The sequence below is a fragment of the Microtus pennsylvanicus genome, chromosome 6 (genome assembly GCF_037038515.1).
Source record: "Microtus pennsylvanicus isolate mMicPen1 chromosome 6, mMicPen1.hap1, whole genome shotgun sequence".
Lineage (NCBI taxonomy): Eukaryota > Metazoa > Chordata > Mammalia > Rodentia > Cricetidae > Microtus > Microtus pennsylvanicus.
In genome coordinates this window covers 106,962,016-106,984,653 of record NC_134584.1, presented here as the reverse complement: position 1 = coordinate 106,984,653, position 22,638 = coordinate 106,962,016, and the positions used below count along the sequence as shown (strand labels likewise).

The 22,638-nt window shown below is 41.9% G+C and overlaps 1 protein-coding gene across 1 annotated transcript in view; it reads left to right on the top strand.

Moving 5' to 3' along the window:
- The window catches only part of Lrrc36 (leucine rich repeat containing 36), a 37,049-nt gene extending 17,196 nt beyond the window's left edge, over positions 1-19,853 (top strand). The window contains exons 4-11 of the mRNA XM_075977178.1: positions 2,011-2,059; positions 4,756-5,196; positions 7,984-8,270; positions 11,038-11,203; positions 12,727-12,872; positions 13,782-13,905; positions 16,452-16,566; positions 19,586-19,853. Coding sequence (XP_075833293.1) covers positions 2,011-2,059; positions 4,756-5,196; positions 7,984-8,270; positions 11,038-11,203; positions 12,727-12,872; positions 13,782-13,905; positions 16,452-16,566; positions 19,586-19,811 — 1,554 coding nt within the window. The 3' untranslated portion in view covers positions 19,812-19,853. The remainder of the gene's footprint in view (positions 1-2,010; positions 2,060-4,755; positions 5,197-7,983; positions 8,271-11,037; positions 11,204-12,726; positions 12,873-13,781; positions 13,906-16,451; positions 16,567-19,585) is intronic.
- The last annotated feature ends 2,785 nt before the right edge of the window (positions 19,854-22,638 follow it).

The window sequence follows — 22,638 nt, the reverse complement described above, 5'->3', positions numbered from 1 at the left end:
CAGTGTGTGCTAGGTACTGGTCCTCAAACAGGGGTGCATCTGTTAAAAATTCAGAGCTGATTATAAAATTCCTTCTTTTTACCAAATACCTCCATCTCTTGTTCTCTGATCTCTCACATTTTCTACCTCTGCCTTTTAATTCAAGTCTTACGTATCAAGGTGGCTTTCCGAAAATAATTATGTGTAATTATCAGAAGGAAAAGGATAATGTGGCACAGGAGTGACAGGCAATGATAAATTAGAGGTAATGTCAAATTTGGGAAAAATTAAAAGTTTCAGAGAAAAAATGGTAGTAGAACTCATGTAATCATTTTATTAAAGTTATCGTGTGTGAGCAAATATGACGTCAAACAGAACTGACACCTTCTCCCTTTACTTTGTCTTTGATAATCTTATAAGCAACAGAACTGTGGAAAACAGCCAGAAGGAGGGTGAATGGGGAGGTAGGTGACCAGGGCTGTTTTAGTGAAGAGAGAGTGAGTATTTTTCAGTATATATATGTGTGTGTGTTATAACACCTTCTGATTTTAAATACAGGCTAGCATTTGTTTCTTTGTTATTGTAAATTCTACTTGGGTGCTAGGAAACTATCTTTGTTGCTTTTTTTTAAAATCTTGCTATTGATTTAAGGAAACAGAGATAATATCTATTCCAATTTACAGTTAAATAATATTTCTCAGAAAAAAAATCTCTCTAGAATTAATTCCTGAAACAAAGAGAGAGAGAGAGAGAGAGAGAGAGAGAGAGAGAGAGAGAGAGAGAGAGAGAGAGAATTGAACTTATTATAATCCTTAAGTTTATCAAAAAGAAGTGCCAATTCCTTTTCTGGCCACGTAAATTGTATATGTCGTATATGTGGTGCCTGGATGTGCTGGACTAGAACCCAAGGCCTTGGACATGCTAGTCTAGCCCTGTGCCACTGAGATATATCCCTAGCCAAGAAAATGAACATTTTAAGATATTTTTAAATGCATGTTAGATGGCTTTCTTTTTGCTTTCAGTTCTTGCCTAGTTATGCTTCAGATTAATTTACGGGTTTTTTTTTCCTGTTTTTCGAGACAGGGTTTCTCTGTAGCTTTAGAGCCTATCCTGGAACTAGCTCTTGTAGACCAGGCTGGCCTTGAACTCACAGAGATCCACCTGCCTCTGCCTCCCGAGTGCTGGGATTAAAGGCGTGCGCCACCACTGCCGGGCATCTACAGCTTCTTAAAACTCTAGTAGTTGCTTGGCATGATGGGCACACACCTATAATCCCAACACTTGGGAGGCAGAAGCAGAATTGTAGCAAGTGTAAGGATACCCTGATTATACAGGGAGCTCCAGGCCAGCCAGGGCTATACAACAAGACCCTGTCTCAGGAGAAAAAGAAAAACAAAAATTCTTGTTAGTTCCTGTAGCTGGTACTCAGCTTTATTAGAAAATGAAATAAATAGAATAGTCCTTCCAACAGAAAAGATAAAATTGGAGAAAATGCTGTGGGTTGGGGAGAATGTTCAGTGGGTAGTGTTCGCTGCACAGGCACGATGACGTGGGTTTGGATCCACGTAAGGTTGTGATTGGAACCCAAGTGCAGCTGGCACAAGGTGCGCAGGTGGATCCCAGCTCACTGACAGGCCAGACTAATCAAATAGATGTGTAACAAGTGTAATGAGAAGCCCTGTCTCAAAAACTAAGGTGCACAGGAACAGGAAGACATCAACCTCTGATCCCTAGATCACAAGTGCAGCATCACAGGGAAAAGAAAAAGTGGCCTTATCTAATTCGTGTGCAGACAAAATACAGTAGTTCAGTGTTCGGTATGCCTGTTACCTTCTAAGGACAGTTTGTGTTTTCAAGGAGTCTTCTTCCCTGCTTTAGAGCAATCCTGGAACCTCCTTGTGTTGACCCCTGCTGGAAAGTCTAGTTCCCTCCCCTCCGGGGATGAATGACCTTGGAGGAAAAACTCCCAGTCTTGGGAGCTTGCGTCTGAACACTCACAAACGCCTTCCTAAATCTTCAAACTTTTTTTAGTTGCAGGAAGCAACAAGAAGGGAGACCAGTGACACTCACAAGGAAGATGGTAAATATTTTGCTCACTGGGCATCCAGAGGAATCTGGATGGGATGAGAATTGCAACAGCTCTACTCACTGGTCCGCTAACTGTTTTCCCAGGGACTGAGGCTTACAGAGGCTTTTCTCCTCCTAAAGCGAGTGTTTCTTTTTCTTATGTTTCTTGCTTTCCTTTAGAGTTGTTGTTTTTCTACTTGTTCTCTCTTTCTCCCTCCCTCTCTCTCTCTTCTCAGATTTTTAAGTTAACCGTTTGAATATTTTTAGTATTATTCTCCAAATGACAATATGTTCTTGACTTACACAATTTAAAAATTGTCAATATAGTAATCTTTTTCTTAAGCTTTCTCTCAGGTAATTTAAAGACCTTAAAGTATCTTCATCCTTTTAATCTTCCACTCCCCAAAGATATTAATCCTACAGACCTTTCCATCTGCTTTCATGAATTGAACCTAAGACTTGACGTATTCTGGTCAAGGACTCCACCCCTGAGCTACATTCCCAAATAGAGTTCCTATGGTTTCTTATTCTACATACTTTTTTTTTTAGGATTTATTTATTTATTATGTATACAACATTCCTTCCGTGTATGCTTGCATGCCAGAAGAGGGCACCAGATCTCATTATAGATGGCTGTGAGCCACCATGTGGTTGCTGGGAATTGAACTCAGGACCTCTGGAAGAACAGTCAGTGCTCTTAACCTCTGAGCCATCTCTCCAGCCCCTTCTGCATACTTTTTAAACCCCACAAGATGTTTTTATGCAATTTTCATTTAAATTTATCTTTGTTTTCATTTCTTTCTTTAGCCCAGACATCTTATCCCTTGGAGGATCATTATACAGTCATAATAAATCCTTTAGTGTGGGCCTTTTGGTGATGAACTCTGGTTTCTTTGTTTCTTTTTTTTGTTGTTGTTGTTTTGTTTGTTTGTTGTTGTTCTTGTTTGGTTTCTTGAGACAGGGTTTCTCTGTAGCTTTGGAACCCATCCTGGAACTAGCTCTTGTAGACCAGGCTGGCCTTGAACTCACAGAGATCTGCCTGCCTCTGCCTCAAGAGTGCTGGGATTAAAGGTGTGCGCCACCACTGTCCAACTCTGTGTGCTGAATTCTTAATTCCAAATTTTTTTCTTCTCAGTCCTTTTTTTTCTCTTCTCAATTATATATGTTTAATTTAATCTAAGTCACCTTTTCTAAGAAAAATGTAGGCTTTTTCTTATATTTCCTTAAATAGAATAAACTTAGGTGCTTTATAGCTATATGGTATATATAATTCGTAGTATCTGAGATCTTTATAGGTCTACGTTTTTTCTACTGCTTTCATTCATGTTAATGCTTTTGGGTTTTTTGTTTATTTTTGGTTGTTTGCTTTTTTTATATTTTAGTAATTATTTGAACAAATAATTATTAGTCTTCTATGTGTTTGTCTTTTCCAGAACAAACTTCCATTTGCTTCTGCCAAGTGTTAGAACACTATCAGTCTGGAACTGCTTTAATCCCAGCACAAGTCATTCTCAGAAATGGCTTATTTTACCCTTAGCACTGCATCCTGCCCACATTTCCTTCCGACAATGTGTGTGAGCTATGGGGAAGCAGTTGCCGTGTCTCTTACCTTGGGCAGAACTGATGCTTTTGTCCCTTTTCACCCTAAATGATTTTGGGTAAACATGATTTTCTGTCCTAGCACACCTTTAAAGTTTTGTTTGTTTTGGTTTTTTGTTTGTTTGCTTCCTAATTTGGACCTAGAAATTCCTCACTGTCTTCTTAGCTCTTTGTTGAATTTACACCATCTTTATACCTAAGTTATTTTGTTACCTAAGTAAAGATACTGTTCTATGGCCTTTGCCATGCGATATAAGTTGACAATGGGTGAACCATTCCTGTAGGTCCTAGAAACACAGGGCTAGAAGAGTTAATGTAGCTAATTCAGAAATGACATATTTTATTCCTAAGATATCCCATCAAGCACCACAGACTCTGAAAGTACCAAGGAGCATAAAACCTGCTCCTTTGTCTACTGTTCTACTTGCTAAACTGTGAGACTTATTGAATAGCAAATGTAGCTGTCTGAGAGAAATTCTTCAGAATTAGGATAGCACCTAGGCCAGGGATTTTCATACATTTTGCATTCTCTACTATTTAACTAGCTTAGGTATCAGTTCCCAGTGGGTGAACTAGAACCTCTGGGTGTAGTTTAATAGTGAGAGAAGGCAAGGAGTCTATAAAATCATAGACCAACTATTGTCTATAAACTGAATGCATAAAGCTACAATTATTGTCATTGTGGAAGTATGCCAACTTTTTATATGAGATTGCTGTCTGGAAGTCATGTATGCATGTATGGTAGCACACATCTGTAATCCCAGGAAATGGAGGATGCAAGAGGACTGTGAATTCCAGGCCAGTCTGGGCTGCATAGACAGATCTCGTCTCAAAAGAAAAAAAAAGCAAAACCACTGCGTGGAAAACTCTGAAACTACAATTTTAAGAGAACATTCTTAGGTTATTCTATTATTTTGAAGTTTGTCTCCATAATGATACAGATTCTTTATTGTTTACAAAATGTCCTACATGTCTTGTTGTCATTGTCCCTGTGGAAATCCTTTCATCGTTTTGCTATCATCTATTAGAATTCTTAGTGGACAAAGATACCCAACTGGACCAAGATGAATTCTCATCATGTTTTCTTTTGTTTTCTTTGGTGAGGATTAGAATTCAGACACTACCTGCCTCATCAGTCCACAGTCCGATCTCCAGAGATGATGACTAGAGATGGATACCGAGTATCTTTTTTAGACACTAAGTCTTCAAGTTCTTCTCCAGAAAAAGACTTGATATCAAGACCTGACACCTATCCATGTATCCATGATGGCTCATTGGGTAAACGCCTGGACGTGGGTGATGCTAACCAGATCCTTCCCTATCAATTACCTTCAGATGTCAGTCTGGACTGTTATGATAATCATTATTCTCAAACTCTTTCCCTGCACGGAAGTCTTGTCAAAAAGCCTCAAAAAATCAAGAACTACCGAGAATGTAGCATAAAACCTTCAAATGACATAAAAGCCACCTCATCCCATTCCTGTGGAGATTTACTAACTTCTCTGTCAAACCCCGACTCCAATACAGGAAGGCTCTTAAAGCTTAGTTCAGGTAATAGCTGTCAGTTTGCAGTCTTTTTAAACGCATGAATTTTGGATTTTATTGAAACTGAATTTGTGGTTCTTCAGTTATATATTAGGGTCATTAGTTGTCCATGGAATTTCCAGAAATCTGGAGGGTTTGGGTGCAACATGATGGATAATTTAGAGGAAAAAATATAGAAATATGAGTTTTACAACTACATGTCATTTTAGTTAGTGGCATCGCAAGACCTATTCCCAAATGCATCTAGTTCTTTCTGGTCACCATCATCAACCTCTGGCCTCCACACACATATGATCACATGTGAACATGCACGTGCATGCACATGTATGGTGAGGGACAGCAAAAGAAAAAGAGCTAGTCTGGGTCTGAGTTGAGCATGGAATGATGCAAGTGTAGGAATAGGAAAATTCACTCTCAGGAGAAGATAGTTTCAGGATAAATCATAGAGACTGATCTTTGGCTATTAATTTATTCAACAAAACTCATTGGATACCCACCATGTGTCGGACACTAGTCTAGTTCTAAGATAAAGTAAAAACAAAATCTAATTCCATGTATATTTGATCATAAATTATGTCTCTACTTTTATTCTAACAAGGTAAAATAGATAATAACTTAACATATAAATATATCAATTTATAAGTGCTATGATGGAAAATGACAAGTATATAAGAAATAATAAGGACAAAGCGATGTTTCGGTTGGATGGGCAGGTCAGACTTCTATGTTGAGGCATCATAAACATGAGACGAGTGAAATGAAAGTATAACCTATATAGATAACTTGGGGGTGGAACTTTCTAAAGTGGAAATAGTAAGTGAAGAATTCCTGAAGCCATGTTTATGGAACAAGGAACCTAGTATGGCGGAGTAAGGGAAATGAAGTGTATAGACAAGGCCAGAGTGATGGCCAAACATTTATTCCGGGCCATATGTATGGTTGGAAGATTTATAGCAAAGGATTCTCACTTACGCATTTCTCTGAGGGGCTAGGAAGTGAGTTAAGTTGGTAAAGCACTTGCTGCACAAACCTAAGGATCTGAGTTTAGATTCCCTGGTGAAATCTGGCCAGGTGTAGTGTATGCACCCCTTATTCCACTGCTGGGAAGGCAGACACAGCAGGAGCTGTCTGTAGGGCTCTCTGGCCAGCTTGCACCTGCCAGTTTGGTGAGGGACCCATCTCACTGCACAGTGACTGAGGAAGCAGCCATCATCATCCTTTGGCCTCCATGCAGACATGTGAACATGTACCTGCACATGTATGAGATCTGGGATGAGAGAAAGAGACAGAAAACCAGAACAAGAATTACTCTGGATACTAAATTGAGAATAAAATGGGGCAAGAATGGAAATAGGAAAACCCATTTAAGAAGTTAAAATTTAGATAAAAGTCGGTAGCTTCAACTAGAAAGACAGTGGAGGTAGTGAGCAGATGACAGATTCTGACTATATTATAGGAAAAATACCCTTGGGTTTGTTGATGGACTTGGAATAAAGTGTAGGAGAAAGAGAGTCAGTGATTCTGAGGTTTCAGGCCTCGCTTACGAGGAGAATTTATGATATAAGAAAGACTAGAAGAGGAGAAATGAGTTTTAAGATAAATATTGAGTCTTGTTTTATATATCTTAAGTTTGAGGTGCTATTAGAACTTCCCGGAGATGGCACCCTAATAATTTGACATAATAGTGTGGATTTCAGGAGGAAATTCGAGAATTTTGCAGGGACAGATGACATTAAAACTGTGAGTGGATGAGCTACTCATCTAGGGAATAAACATAGATAGAAAAGAGATCCAAGATCCTGAGTCTTGTGAAAATTTAAAGTTGAATAGATAAAGACAAACTACCATGAAGAGTGAAAGAAAAGGAGAAAGCTGATTGTTACACTGTGCTTCTGCCGCGCTAATGAAAAATGTGTGATCAGAAGGAGGAAGTAGTATTCTATGTTGGAGGCTGCAGGGAAGGAGCTGGGACTGGCAGTTATTTGGAAACACAAAGGAATTAGTGAATAGCTTCAGGGGATACATTAAAATAAAAGCTCCATTGAGATGAGTTAAAAACACACACACACACACACACACACACACACACACACACACACACATGCCCTGGAAATGAAGCAACAGAGTACTAAATATATACAAGGAGCAGAGAAATGGAAGAGGGGATGGAGTCCCATAAGACTGATAAAAATCACCAGCAGAGGGATAGTTAATAATGATGTATCAGAAAACAGAAGAGCTCCTTGTCTAGTCCACAAGAGATGAAATTCAGTCATCTGGTAAAGAAGCAGTTAAATTAAGCAGCAACAGTTCCAAGAAGGAGGCAGGAGATTTATTCAGACCGCCAATAAAGTGTAAGTCAGTTGATAAATTCAGTGGTGAGATGGTATGGACATTTTCTTTGATTTTCTGTTTTCTTGGTGAGATAAAGGATGGAGGGGATGATATTCAAAGCTGGAGAGAAAAGAAATGTGAAATAATTCTCTCAGGAAATAAAATGAATTGACTGGAGTAATATATAAGGAAAGCTGGGCAGTAATAAGTGTCCAAATAATCTAGCAGTCGTGAATGAAAGTGAGAAAGGTCAGGACAGATGTGCACTGTTCTCTAACCACTGCTCTGGCTATACGCTGGGAACATGTAGACAGCTGAATTTATTCAGAATTGAGGTTTGGTCAGGTAGAGGGAGACAAAGAAAGGAGTTATGTTAAAGAGTGATTATTATAATCCTAGATACCAACAGCTATAAGAGAGTTGAAAGGCAGATTCATTTGCCAGGTTTTTTCTCCACAGATCTATGTGCCACGACCCATTTCAACAGTGACCCTGCTCTGCTGGCCAATGTAGAACAACAGTTATCCAGCAGTCTCAGGGATTTTGCACCAGCACCTGGTTCTTTCCCAGGCAACCGTGTCCTTGGAAACTCTCTTCGGACACTGCTGTTACCTTCTGGGGCTCCAGAAAACAGGGAAATTCCAACGCAGAGGTCATTAAGCGGAGGATTCAAGCGGAAGGACAATGTTCTTGCCAACCTGAATCTGAAGTGTGGTTACCAAGAAGCTACAAGCAGCGAGGCGCAAGTATTGACTTGTTTGTGTGTGTACAAGAAACACAAAGGCTCAAGAACAGAATGTGCTGCTCTTGGGGTTTCCAGTGGTTCCACCAATATTGCTAGAAGTTTTAGGGGATTTTCAAAGACCTGTGGCCAGCACTACCAGGCTATAGCCTGTGATTCTTTTGCCCTTAGGAAGAGTTATCCCACTTTTCTATTTGTTCAGCTTTCTATCTCAAGGGAACTGATTTACTCTGAAAGCATAAACATGGTACATGGTAGGAAGACACTTGAGTAACTAACTGTTCCTGCAAGAGTTTGCTAGCAGGACAGAGTGGAGACATTGTCACAAGTAGCTAACTTACTTGAAATGGCTTTTATAAAATCTTTTTCTCACATTATAGAACAGGCTGACCCTGAACTCACAGATCTGCCTGCCTCAGCCTGCTAAGTGCTGGGATAGAAGGTGTGCAACGCCCAGCTAAACATCATTATTTTGCTTTTCTGTACAGATACTCAAATGATTCTATTCCCCGCACTAAAGTATCCATAAGCAAGTGAATTAGATTTCCCAGGGGATTTTTAGCTGAAAGTGGCTCTGAGAATCAAGACCTGTCTTTTTTGAATGTTAATTTTTCTGCAGGTCTTATTGCCGCCAGGGAGCCACAGCTCTGAGAGCCCGCGATCCCTGTCATGGGAATCGTGTGTCAGTCATTTGCTGCCTTGTAAGGAAGCAGGATATTTGGTCAAAAACTCTTTCTAATCATTTTAAGTTTCTAGTTGTTGGAAATCTTTTTGCACGTTAGGATGATTTAATGGAAATTGTCCATTTCTTAACCCTTTGAATCCTTCCTGGTCTGTTTTCAGAACTGTGGAGCTGAGAGCCGGGTACAGTTTGCCTCGTTTGTGCAAGGCCTAGGCGCTCTCACAGTAAAGGAGGAACATGGAGGCCTCTGAGACAGTCATAGTTTTTGTTCACTAAAGGGGGCAGTCTTACAATACTTTCTTTAGTTCCTGGCTTGTTTTACATTCTCACCCACAAACGCCCATTTGATCAGACAAAAACACTAACTGTGATAATATATTTAGGGTAAAGTCCCAGGAACACTTAGGATACTGGGATGCTTTATTACTAAACAGTCTAGGAAAAAATTTTCACTTCTATTCCATGTCACATTGTTAAAATCTCAACATTTTTGGATTGTCTTTAATATTATCATTTTTTTCCTGTTAGACATTGTTTCTCTTAATATGGAAAGCTTTCAAAGTGCTGACTTAATATAAGCATAAAAACAGACAGTTTTTTTGCTTTTAGTGGATGCTTGACACAGAACCTAGGGCTTCACACATGCTAGGTCCTTGACTGTAAATTATATGTATATATGCTGTTTGGTTTCTGAAATCTGTAATTCTCAAATTTCTAAAGTTAAACTGGGCATGGTGGAGTCTACCACCAGCACTTGGGAGGTAGAGGTAGGAGGATCAAAAGTTCAAGGCCAGCCTAAGCCCCATGAGATTCTGTCTCAACCAACAAAGAAAAGAAAAAAATTAAAACCAGTAACAGTAAATTTTATTTTTAAAAAATTTCCATAAAGTAGTTTTTTATATGACTTAGACTCTTTTATGCTTTAACCCCAAATCAGGTTAACTTCTCAAATGACCCCATTTTGTGTCTTTCATAAATCCACAGTCCTTACGCTGTACTGATCAGGACCAGGCGTAGATTTCCTGAGAACTGAGAACATGTTTATCCTAGTTGTAACGCCATTCCCTACCAATCGCAGGCCACACACGTGACTCAGCTCACATCACTGTCATTGGGTGCTGTGTTTCATTACCTAATAATCATCTTTAGTTTTTTACATCAAGCAAAATTGAGAAATAATTTGACTGTCTTTAATGTGTGACATACTGTGTGTGTGAGAGTGTGCGTGTCTGTGTGTGTGCATGTCAGTGTGTGTGAGAGTGTGCATGTCTGTGTGTGTGCATGTCTATGTGCGTGTGTGTGTTGCTGGGGATAGAACCCAAGGCTTTGCACATGCTAAGCAAGCCCTGCTGAGCCACCTCTCTAGCCTGCATTAGTTCTTGAAGTCCACAAGACTCTATAGGAAAGACCAGGAGGGAGACATATATAAAATGCATAATATTATGCATGTCAGCTTAGAATGAAGAATCTTACTATATAAATCTATCTACGATTTCTTTAAATAAAAATATATCATTAGTACTTAACCTAACAATGACATTTAACTCAAAATTCTTAAAATGTTAGAGGGCATTTATGTTCATTTAAAATATAAATTTATTATGAATTTTAATTTCTTATTAAAGTACTCTCAATTTTATCTTATTATATATGGTACTTCTTAAAAATGTCCTGCCATTTCATCTTCTTTTTGTATTACATAATACATTGAACCACACGTATAAGGACTAAATAACACATTTTTATTGTTAATAAATTCTGAAAACCTGCATAGAAAGTCATGATAGTGGTTCTGCTGCTTTTGAAATTTCTCTGACAGCCTAGAGATGAGGCTCGGTGGTACAGGGTCCTGGGTTTAATTCTTAGCACCATCAAAGGAAAAGAAAAAAGAAACATGAAATTGTCTAGAATATCTCATATGTTTGCCTTGAACATAGTAATATGAGATTCATATCTAAACCAAAAGATGAAGTTTTTTTACTTTAAAAAATTATTAATGCTTTAAATGTCTGGATCCTTATTTCCTTTATTGTGTAAGAATGACACAAATGGTACTGGTTTTTGGTTTTGTTTTGTTTTGTTTCTTGAGCCTCTCTCTAGTGACCTGGGCAGTTTGCATGGTTTACCAGGAAACCATAGTCCCCCGATCTCCGCCAGAACCCCCCACGTGGCCACTGTCCTCAGACAGCTCCTGGAGCTGGTGGATAAGCACTGGAATGGCTCTGGCTCCCTCCTCCTCAACAAGAAGTTTCTTGGTAAGTGCATAGTTCTCTGAGCAGTTAGGAAGGCAGGACCTTGCTTCTGCTCTGTGGTTTTTTAATAGTCATCCAGTTCCCTTAGCCTACAAGGAAAAGTGTGTACACTTAACAAAATTTTCTAGAAACACCGCGGTTAACAAGTTTTTCTTTCTTTCTTTCTTTTTTTTTTTTTTTTTTTTTTTTTTTTGGTTTTTCGAGACAGGGTTTCTGTAGCTTTGGAGCCTGTCCTGGAACTAGCTCTTGTAGACCAGGCTGGCCTCGAACTCACAAAGATCCGCCTGCCCTGCCTCCCGAGTGCTGGGATTAAAGGCGTGCCCCACCACAGCCAGACCAAATTTTTATTTTGTTACATTTGTCTTCCCTGTTTTTTTAAATCACTTTGCAAGTTGTTTTGTAGCAATTGTTTTCCCCTTCCTATGGTGTGTGAGCTCATGTGTCGTCTTTGCTAATATACTGCATGATCAGATATATGTAATTGAGAGTAGTTATATTAATAATTGCAAAATTATGTTATGGTCCTTTGGAAGTGCCAGTAATGAATACAGAAGAAATTAGGTTTGATTATCAGAATTTTGCAAAGACTATTGAAATGGTGATGTAAAATAATGAAATGAGTAAATGCCTTGGGCCCTTTTTAGGGAATACCTTTTAGGGACATTGGGGCAAATAGTTTTATGAATGTTGGTTCCAGGTGTTTATTTGTTGTTTAATAGAGAAAAAAATTCAAGAAACTTTGCTTTTTAGTAAAGCTTTAAGTAAAAATGAGAACCTTGAGAGTTGTTTTGGCTGTAAAAATTATTTTTAATTTATAAGGGCTGAGGGTATCTAGCCCAGTGGTAGAACACCTGTCTGGCTCGCACTAGTCACATCCCATTTCCTGAAAGACCTTAGTTTCAGCGTGTATACTGGGTGTCTGCATGTGTATGTGGGTGCCCAGAGCCCGAAAGAGAGTGTCAGGTGCCCTGAAGCTGGAGTTACAAGAGGCTGTGAACCACCTGCCGTGGGTGCAGAAAACTGAACTCTGGTCTTCTGCAAGAACAACAAATACTCTTAACTGCTGAGCCATCTCTCCAGCCCCCCACACCAAATTTTTTAATTAAAAAATTATATGGGACGAGGACAAGAGAGGGCAATTAATATGTATGACTATAATAAAATGTTGTGTGTGTATATAAAACTGTCACGATAAACCCATTATTATAAATAATTAATATGGTAATTTTTTAATTCTAAAGGGACATAGAGGAGAAAGAATCTGCCTTCCTTCCTATGTTGACCATTGTTGCCATTTTGTAGGAAATCACCCCTCCCACACACCCGGAGCAGAATCTCTGGACCATTGCAAACAGGAAGGGCTGTGTGTATCCTCCACAGAGGATTCAGGGCACAACGCCTCTTACAGCCACTTAAAATTCACGTCAAAAGGCGATGTTTAGATACAGAGCCGGCCGTTACTGACTTGAAATTCTGTGCTTTAGTTTTTAAGATTGGCCCATGTGCCCAACCTGAATTTTTGGCAGGTCCTGCCAGAGATTTGCTTCTGTCTTTGGTTGTGCCTGCACCTCCTCAGCAGTGTCGCTCCCAGCTTGAAGACAAGGCAGGGAAAGCCTTCCGCTGGAGGGAGAGTGAGCTAAAGGAAGTGGAGCAGCTGGTTCCTAACGACGTGGTATGGCTCCCTCATCTTTCTCTCCTCCTCTTCCTTCACTAGAAAAGACATAACATCCTGACTAGAATGGCCCAAGGCCCCAAGGAGCATAACTAATGTAGACATTTAGAAACTGCAGAACCCAAACGTGAAAAAGTCAGGCAGAACAATCAGGAATACGGAACTCGTTAGGATGGGAACAATGTGAAGTCTTCAGGGGTGACTCCTTCATTCTAGTCCAAATCCCAAAGTCCTAAAGAAGCGTGAAAGGGCAAGGAGGGAAAGGAGACGAAAACTCTAGAGTAGAAGTGTATAACATCACCCTGATGAAGGCCATGGTGTGATCCAATGATGGAAGGCAAATGCCATCGTTCTCCCTTCTGATGGAGCAGAGAGTCTAGGACCAGCACCGTATTTGAGTATCTGGCTGCTGGATTCGGGAGAAGATGAAGAAACTCTTTCAAGTCTCCCTTTTCTTAGCTTCAGTGCATTTTCAGACACCATGTTCAGCACTAGAAACTTCAGTTGATGACTCAGAATGCCAGCCCCTTGCAAATCTACCAGTGTTCAGCGAGAATTGCAGATTACTGGCAAGAAAGCTAGGCCAGAAGGTGGTGGCGCTCACCTTTAAATCCCAGCATTCTGGAGGCAGAGGCAAGCCGACCTCTGTGAGTTCAAGGTCAGTTCAGGGAGCGAGTTCAAAAGAGCCAAGGCTGTTACACAGAGAAATCCTGTCTCAAAAAACAAACAAACAAAAAAAGATTTTCCATTTGATCAGTTTGAATGCTGCCCTAGAACTGTGTTTACCCCTGAACTGAATCTCTAGTGAGGTCTCATAACTGCACCTTTCCATTCAGTCTGTCACAAGAGGAAATGGCACTACTAAAAATGCAGATTCTTAACATTGACGTGTTGTTTTCTGGTCTAAAGGAAAATTTGAAGCAAAAACTGGTCAAAGTGCTGGAGGAAAACGTGATTTTGTCAGAAAAAATTCAGCAGTTGGAGGGAGGTGCTGCTGCCTCAGTTGTGAGTGGGCACCCATCTCATTCACACGGTAAGTTAGGAAAGCCATGTGTGAGGTTGCCCAATTGTTGCTAAATGGCCTGTTTAATGAACGTCGGCAACCAAAACTCTCATGGCTGCCTTTGGTTCTCCTTGGCCATTATTTTTCCTTAGGAAATAGTAGAAATTGTAATCTTACCTCAGAGAGTTATTTATTTTTGTGGTGCTAGAGAATCCAATCCAGGCAAAGTCCCTTGCTTTGCTTCAGAGAATTGTAGTGCAGACGTCTTTGAATTACCATATGAAACGCTGTGTTCATGTAAAACATACATGAATGTTGTTTTTAAATCATTACAGCAGGAGAAAATGTATAAGGAAATACAGATCCATGACCCAGCAGTGACTACCCAGTATATATGAATTCTTTCTTCCGATTTACCTCCATATGATAAACATTCAACTCAAAATTTTAAAAACTATACCCTGATTTTTTTTTTATCTATGTAACAGCTTTGGCTGTCCTGGAACTCACTTTGTAGACCAGGCTGGTCTCAAACTCACTCACAGAGATTCACCTGCCTCTGCAGGGATTAAAGGTGTGCACCACCACCACCTAGCTATACCCTGATTTTTTTTTCAGGATAACTTAATACAACACAATATATTCATCTTAAACTTACTCTAATGAAAATCTAAAATATTTCTATAACTCCAGAAAGTTCCCTTACATACTTGTGTAGTCATTTTCCCCTCTGTACCCCAGGTAACCATAGACCTATTACTACATCCTAACTTAATGGCATAGGCAGCTCCCACAATGTTGCCTGTAGCCCTCATTTTTCTAGCAAACACCATATTGTTGTTTCTAATATTTAATAACTATAAAGTTATATTTGCTTACAATAGTGAATGTTTAAGTATTAATATGGAGAGAAAGTTGATAATTCTAAAGAGATTCTGACTATTCGAAAGAAAGACCTAAGGCAGAAGAAAGCCTAGAATGAAACCGTTTCTCCGAGACCACCTTTCTTCCCTGGTGATGGGACTAGGACTCCTGATACATATGCTATTATATTATATTATAAATAATGCTGCTGTCCAAAGCTGCCGCACACACAGTACATGTCTACATTTGTGTACAAGTGTGTACAAGTGTGTACAAGTGTGTACAAGTGTGTACATTTCAGATTATTTTCCTAGGAAAAGCCAAAGGGCATAGACATTTTTTGAGGGTGTTCTTACACATTGCTAAACCTCTCTTGAGAAATGTGGTTTTGATAATCACATCAGTCATGTGTTTGTGCTCCCTTCTCACTCTGTCTCTGTAAATACTACTTTTGTTTGTTTTTTTAGACAGGGTTTCTCTGTGTAGCCCTGGCTGCCCTAGAACTCACTCTGTGGACCAGGCTGGTTGTGAACTCAGAGATCCACCTGCCTCTGCCTCCCAGGTAGCAAATGCTACCTTTTAAGTTTGTATTTAGGCTGAGGTGGCACACCCCTTTACTGCCAGTACTCGAAGGCAGAGGCAGGTGGATCTCTGAGTTCAAGGCCAACCTGGTCTACAGAGCAAGTTCCAGACAAGTTCCTGTTAAAATAAATAAATAAATAAATAAATAAATAAATAAATAAATAAATAAATAAATAAAAATCTACCCTCTACTTCAAACCTCTAGCTCAATTTTTGTAAGTAAATACAGGCACTCATATTGCTATGAGAAACTTGACATGGAAGCATTGAGCCGCCACTGTTAAAACTCAGCCCAATACAAAACACAGATAAAATGGTCATCAGTCTCCTCCCACCTACTTCAAAAATAATCCTTTCGTTCAGTCACACGCGCCGGGTCTGTACGGTAGCTTCCGGGGTTAGTGAACCTACAGCAGTTTTCCACCTTCCAGCCTTGCCACTAAAAACATGGTCCATGGTAGCATCACCTGGGAGCTTGTTAGGCAAGGGAGTATTGGTCTCTTGAAGGGCCTACTGAATCAGAATCTATTTTTAATAGAATCCCAGGTGATTGGTAAGCTTATTAGCATTTGCAAAGCTATGGTATTCTAGAAAACTGGCTCCTATAGGACCAGAGTTCCTGTGCCTTTTTGCCTACCTCATGACTGTCGGCAGTGGTAGAATATTTAGAGAGGCAGGTGTAACTGTCTTGGCTATCACTGAGATATTACAGCTTGAAAATCTTGCAGATTGACACAGTTCTAGATGTTTCCACGAACTTGGTAGGGAGAAAGGGCTCAAGTTTCCCAACCAAAATGTAGAATGCAGGAGATTGAGTATTGTTTCCTGGGTCCAGCAGTGAGGGCAGGTGTGTCACTGGGACCTCGTGGTGGTGGTCCTGTGGGCTCTGGTGAAACTCAAAGGCTGGTCTGATATGTCTAACTGGACATGGCTGAGCTGTAATTCAGGGCTGTCACCAAATGCCGTATTCCTGCCAAATAACTCCTGTCTCCAAGGGAGGAAATGATGAATGACAGGTGGAGGGAAGTACTGGGAAGGGTGGGGGCTGGTTGAGATGTCTCCAAGTACTTGAGCTCTACTGAAGGTGAGCTTGGAGTCCTGCTCACTCCTGGCTGTTGTACCCTTTGTAGATGATCTTCTGCGCAGGAACCAACAGCTGACCCTACAGGTGGCTTGCCTAAACCAGGAGCTGACTCAGCTGAAAAGGCTGGAGGAGACAGTTGCTCTTCTCCATGAGAGTCAGAGGTAGGAGCGGTCTGACTGGCTGGCTTCAGAGCCTGTGTTCACTTCTCTTTATCTGCTCTGCTTTTCTTGGAAACTAGACTCTCCACCTGTGTAAATGACTGTATGGAAATCTCCCGTGCTAGGCCACGCTAGCTCAGAGATCAAAGGACAGCTTTTAGTACTGCCTTTATACACCAGGGACAACCCTTTGCTGGCATTGGTGGGTTAGAACTACTCAGCAGTTAGTTTTTCAATGGCTACAATGGGACTTTGGGGTCAGCCAATTGTTTTGGTCATCACACACCCCTCAGATCAGTCATCTGGCTCCTATGGAAAGTGCCTGTTTGCTATTGAGCACAGAAGACTCACTAAGAGCACTCAGTAGGGAGTAATAGGGAAAGAATCCAAAGTAGCCCTGCGTCAGCCTCTTCACAGAGAGCACCTCCTGATGGGTTGGGGGAGGGGCTTAAGGCAACCGGCAGTTAGAACTTTCACTGATGTTTAAATAACCAAACCCCCTACCTTCAAACTCAGACCTCATCACTGATTTTCAGTAGAGTAGCATTAAAACCAGAGGGTCAGATCCAGGCCCTTTCTGGATAGCTTAAAACAAGCAACAATAACAACAAACCACCCCATAACTTTTCACTTGGGTATGGTAGGACATGGCTATAACCCCTGCGCTTGTGGTAGTAGGTGGCCAGCCTTGGCTACATAGTGAGTTTAAGGCTGAGACTCTATTTAAAAAAAAAAAAAAAGAGCAAGCAACAACAAAACTCTTTATAACTATTTCAAGCTTTGAAGAGTAAAGAAAGGTCAAAGTCATGGTTCTGCATTGGAATTACAGGAAGGATTTGTTGATTTGCTGAAATGCAGATTGCTAGGCTCCAGCCCAGAATTCTGATTGGCACTGTAGGCTCCGAGCTTGAGTATTTGTGTTTCCGATATTCCCCGTCTGTGCTGTAGCTGCTGGTCTGGGGCCGCGTTAGAGCGTCTCCTCTGAGGGATGAACACTCAAAATACCTATCTCAGATTAACTTGAAACAACTCTGTTTTCCTAAATCACTCAACTTGTTTATTTCATTTTTACTTTGGTTCTTAGGGAAATTTTTTGGTTTGTTTGTATAGTTTTATTAAACATTTATGTTATCTTAAAGTCAAATCCATAAATAAGATTAAGAAGTATCTAGCCATTTCCTTCCCCTCACTAGCCTTCTACAGTGGACTCTGCTGGTGCTATTATCTGCTCAACTTTTATAAAAAAGGAACAACTTTTGCTGGGCAGTGGTGGCGCACACCTTTAATCCCAATACTTGGGAGGCAGATCTTTGTGAGTTTGAGACCAGCCTGGTCTACAAGAGCTAGTTTCAGGACAGGCTCCAAAGCTACAAAGAAACCCTGTCTCGGAAAACAAACAAACAAAAGGAGCAACTTTTATAAAAAGGTTACTTTTTATATTCACTCTTATCTTTAACTTTATTTTTTTATTGTTTATTTATTTATTTATTTATTTATTTGGATTTTTTTCGAGACAGGATTTCTCCGTAGCTTTTGGTTCCTGTCCTAGAACTAGCTCTTGTAGACCAGGCTGACCTCGAACTCACAGAGATCCACCTGTCTCTGCCTCCCAAGTATTGGGATTAAAGGTGTGCGCCACCACCGCCCGGCTTATCTTTACCTTTAAAAGTGTTGTAGCCTCTGCCTATGTGCGCTTTGCATGTCTGTGCGCCATATACTCATGGAAGCAGGAAGAGGGTTCCAGGACTCCTGGAGCTGGAGTTACTGATGTTGGGAGCCACCGTGTGGTGCTGGGAACTGACTGCAGTCCTCTGGATGAGCAGTGCTCTGTGAGCCCCCTCTCCAGGCCTGCTTTAACATTGTAAGCTATTTATTTATTGGGAAAGGGAGGAAGGATTGAATATGCTAGACTGTGGGTGGAAGTCAGTGTACAGGGTTGCTTCTTTCCCTCTACCATGAAGGTCCCAGGGATCAGATTCAGGTCGTCAAGCATGATTACAGCATCTTTATCCACTAAGCCATCTCATTGACCCAACATTTTTACCTTAAAAAATCAGTTCACGCAGGGCAGTGGTGGTCCACGTCTTTAATCCCAGCACTCAGGAGGCAGAGGCAGGTGGATCTCTGTGAGTTCGAGGCCAGCCTGGTCTACAAGAGTTCCAGGACAGGCTCCAAAGCTACACAGAGAAACCCTGTCTTGAAAAACCTAAGAAAAAAAACTGAGAGCCTGAGTTAGCTCTCAGTCCTTTTTGTGCCTGCCTAGTACTCATTGTGTGGTTATCCTTTTTTTAAATTAGTCCTCTATTATAAAATTACCAGTTAGATGAACAATATTTGACTGCAAAAAATAGTCCAGTATGAGCTGAGGTGTGTGTGTACTTAGCAAGTGTGAGGTGCTCAAGGTCAGTTCCCACCTCCAACCCCTGAAAACAAAGTAGTGCTGTAATTAATACTGTGGGTATAATTTTTTTGAGACAGGGTCTCTCTACATAGTCCTGGATATCCTGGAGCTTACTATATAGATCAAGCTGGTCTCAAACTCACAGAGATCCGTCTGCCTCTGCCTCCTGGCTGGGATTAAATCATCTTTTGTATACATCATCTTTTGGCTTTTAGTGTTGTGTGGTAATTCAGAGTCCAAGAATGCAGTAGTGGCTTGTACCGTTAGTTAGCTACAGAGCAAGCTAATAAAAGAAGCAATGATTTGTGAGTGGGAATTGCTGGGCCTGATAGGAGCCGGTGCCCTAGTGTTTCTACTTCTCATCAAGAAAGTGCTTTGGAAAGAATGGACGAACCGCTCCATAAAATGTGAAATATAATTGCTCCAGCCAATCTGAACGCAATCACATGAATTGTAACAAAGGGACTGTAGGTCTGCTTTAAGATAATCCACTCATAAATTGGACAGTTCTATTGAAAGATGTTACTTCATTGTGTATTTGTCTTTAGAAGTCATTTCAGACCTGAATGGCTTCTACTTTGCTTTTGTGATTTCATGACTGCCTTTTCCCCTGGGCCTCAGATCCCTGGTGGTAACTAATGAGTATCTGCTGCAGCAGCTGAATAAAGAGCAAAAAGGTTATTCCGGGAAATCGCTCCTGCCTCCTGAGAAAAGTCATCCTTTGGGGAGATCGTCGCCCTTTGGGAAAAGCACGCTGTCTTCCTCCTCACCAATGGCACACGACACGGGTCAGTATCTAATACAGAGTGTCTCAGAAGCTGCCCCTGAGCCTAGTTTGTGGAGCTAGCCCTGAAACCCTCACCACCAGCTCCCTTCCAGCCATGGAGGGCTCTCGGTGCCATTGTCACGGTGTTGGGTAGTGGTGTTTACCCCAAAGATTAAGAAAAAAACTTTTATGATTATATTGTCCCTCTTTTATTTTTCTATTTGTTTCCTCCCGTTTGGTCATTCTTTCCTTCTGCCCACACAGATTGTTAGACACCATTTCACACAGAAACATTTGATTGAAAATGTCAGAAAAGGAAAAACAGAGGATACTTTTCAGTGTCCTTTGAGGCTGTGGCAGGAAGTTACAAAAGGACATCTGTCAATGTCTTTTGTGTTAGATGAATTTCAGAGACTCTGAAACGTTTGGAGTCACCTCTGCCATGGTGCAAAGGTATCCACTCTGGAGGAGCCCACAACCTGGTAAGACTCACATGATGAACATCAGAGGTTGGTCTAATGAGAGCTTGGAAGAAGAGCTTGCAGATTAGGATGGTTTCAGGGAGATAATGGAGAGCCTTCTAAACTAGGAATGCAGAGTCTGGTGACCCTTGAGGAATCAGGGATCATGGGTCAGGGACAGGAGTGGGACATGGTACCCTAAGAATGTATGATTGGACATCCACCAGTCCTAGCCTGGAGAGTGCAATGTCAGGAAAATGTCTCCAGAGGACAGTCAACCGAGACCTGAGAATAAACAGTTATTAGGCAAAGCATAGGACCAAGGACAAGAACAACAGGAAAATAGCTGTGCTGTGTCATAGAGTGACATGTCTCCAGGGCTGCGGAGGGCAGAGGAACTTAGCTGCATGGCTCCTTGCGGACTTTCCACTAAGGAACAGAAGAGTAGGGCTTGCATTTAAAAGGCTTCCTCTCTAAGGAGACTGGGTCACAGTGAAATAGAACTGGCCTAAGCACAAAGAAGCTGGACAGCAGAAGCAACAGAAACAGGCCCACCTCACTCGGCTGGTGAGCGTGCCTGGGTTCAGTGTCCACTTCACACCTGAGGATACATACTTTGATCCTGGTTAATCAGGGATCTTAAACCTCAGTGGGTCTACTTCTGTGTCAGCTTTCTCCGGAGCAGCTAATGTTGCCAGGAAACAAACGCTCTCAGACCTCTTCACCTGTTAATCCATGTCAGGAAGGGAGGCTGGGGACTGAGACACTGTCTCATGTTCCTACTCAGATGCCATGCAGGGAAGGAATCTCACTGCTACACTCACTGCTGTGAAGCCCCTATGTTTCTGAATTAGAAATAAATCCACAGACATTTGGGTTTATCTGGCTTTTCAAAAAGAGCCAAAAATTTTTTGTGTGCATGCTCCACAAGGGCCATCTTCTCCTTGTCCCATGAAGAAATCTCCATAGAGTTTAAGGCTCACACAGAGAGGGGAATGTCTGGATTGTCACATTTTAGAAACACAACTCAGGCTGCACACCAATCTACTATGCAGACCATCATGGGCAAATCCCATAGTTCTTGTCCCCCCCCCACTCCCTGCCTCTAGTGTGATCATCTAATGGTGGCAGCCCAGCGTCTGCTGAGAACACTCCCTCCCTCTCTCTCTCCCTACCTCCCACCACTCACAGGAATGAACAGGCTGCCCCCCCCCCCGCCTGCAGCTCTAGCTGAGAGTGAGACCAGGTATGGACACAGGTGGACCCATTTGCTGTGAGGCGCTCTCAGTAAGTGGGAGCTGGAAGGATTTACAGATCCCACAATGCTCACTGTGGGAAAGCTTGCAATCCAAACAGATTTCCCAGGCTAGATGAAGGGACCACTCCTTTACTGCTGGGGGGGGGAAGAAGCTGAAATCCTACCCAGGTATCTTGAGAGAATAGGGACGGCCCAGTGAGGAGCCAACCTCTGGCAACGGGGAGGCAGGTGCCAGCCTGTGCCCTCTGCTTTCCAGCCAACCTTTGTCCCTGTCCATCCCACACCATTTGTCTGCATCTCTCATCCCTACATGGTTGGCAGGGCTTGAGCCCAGTCTGAGCAGCAAGCACATCCCAGGACAGCCTGTGGGATGGAGGGACATACAGCTACATTCCCTCGCTTGTGCTCAGGTCAGAAGCTGCCCTCTCAGGGACAGGCCCCAAGTGTCCGTGTCCAAGGAGAGTTGGCAATGAAGCCTGTGCTTGGGAACAGCTCTGCCCAGACTCCAGGGACTCAGAACCGATGATCTGGAAGGAAGCAGAATGGCTCCACCTTTCCCATCAGAACGGTGAACAGACGGAAGGGAATCAGCCAGAGTCCCTCACTGGGACCCCAGGCTCATCACTGTCCATGAGGCCCCGTTCTTTTGAGAAACAGTGTTGGGGTTTGCTGTGCCAGAACAGGGCTGGCATGAAATCAAGATGTTTACAGTCTGGGTCTTATCTGTAGAAGTCTTTCTTCCCTGGGCCTCAGGTTCCTCAGCCATAAAATTAGGGAATCAACCGTTTATTCTCTCAGGTTCCTTCTAGCCCTGACTATTCTGAGATTCTGGGCTAGAGCCCAAAATGTCTTACCCTAATAGCCCCCTGCTGGCAGCCATCATACTGAGGCCTGGTGCTGAGCCTCTGCCAAGGCTTGGCTCAGGCCAAGTGTGCTGTTTCATCCTTCCTTCTGCTGTGCAAATGCTGAGTGCAGGCTGAGGCCCTTAGCGATAGGACAGCGGGCTGTGATGGCATCACTCTGGGGTCAGGGCCAGCAGAACACTTTACATCTCCCTGCAGCTCCGCTCTGCACTAATGGAAGAGGATCTCATCCATTCTCCTGGGCCCGGCTGCCAGTGGGAAGGAAGAGCCCAGCAGGGTGGATGACAGGAGGTGGTGAGACTGAGGGGGGCTGCAATGACCCCATC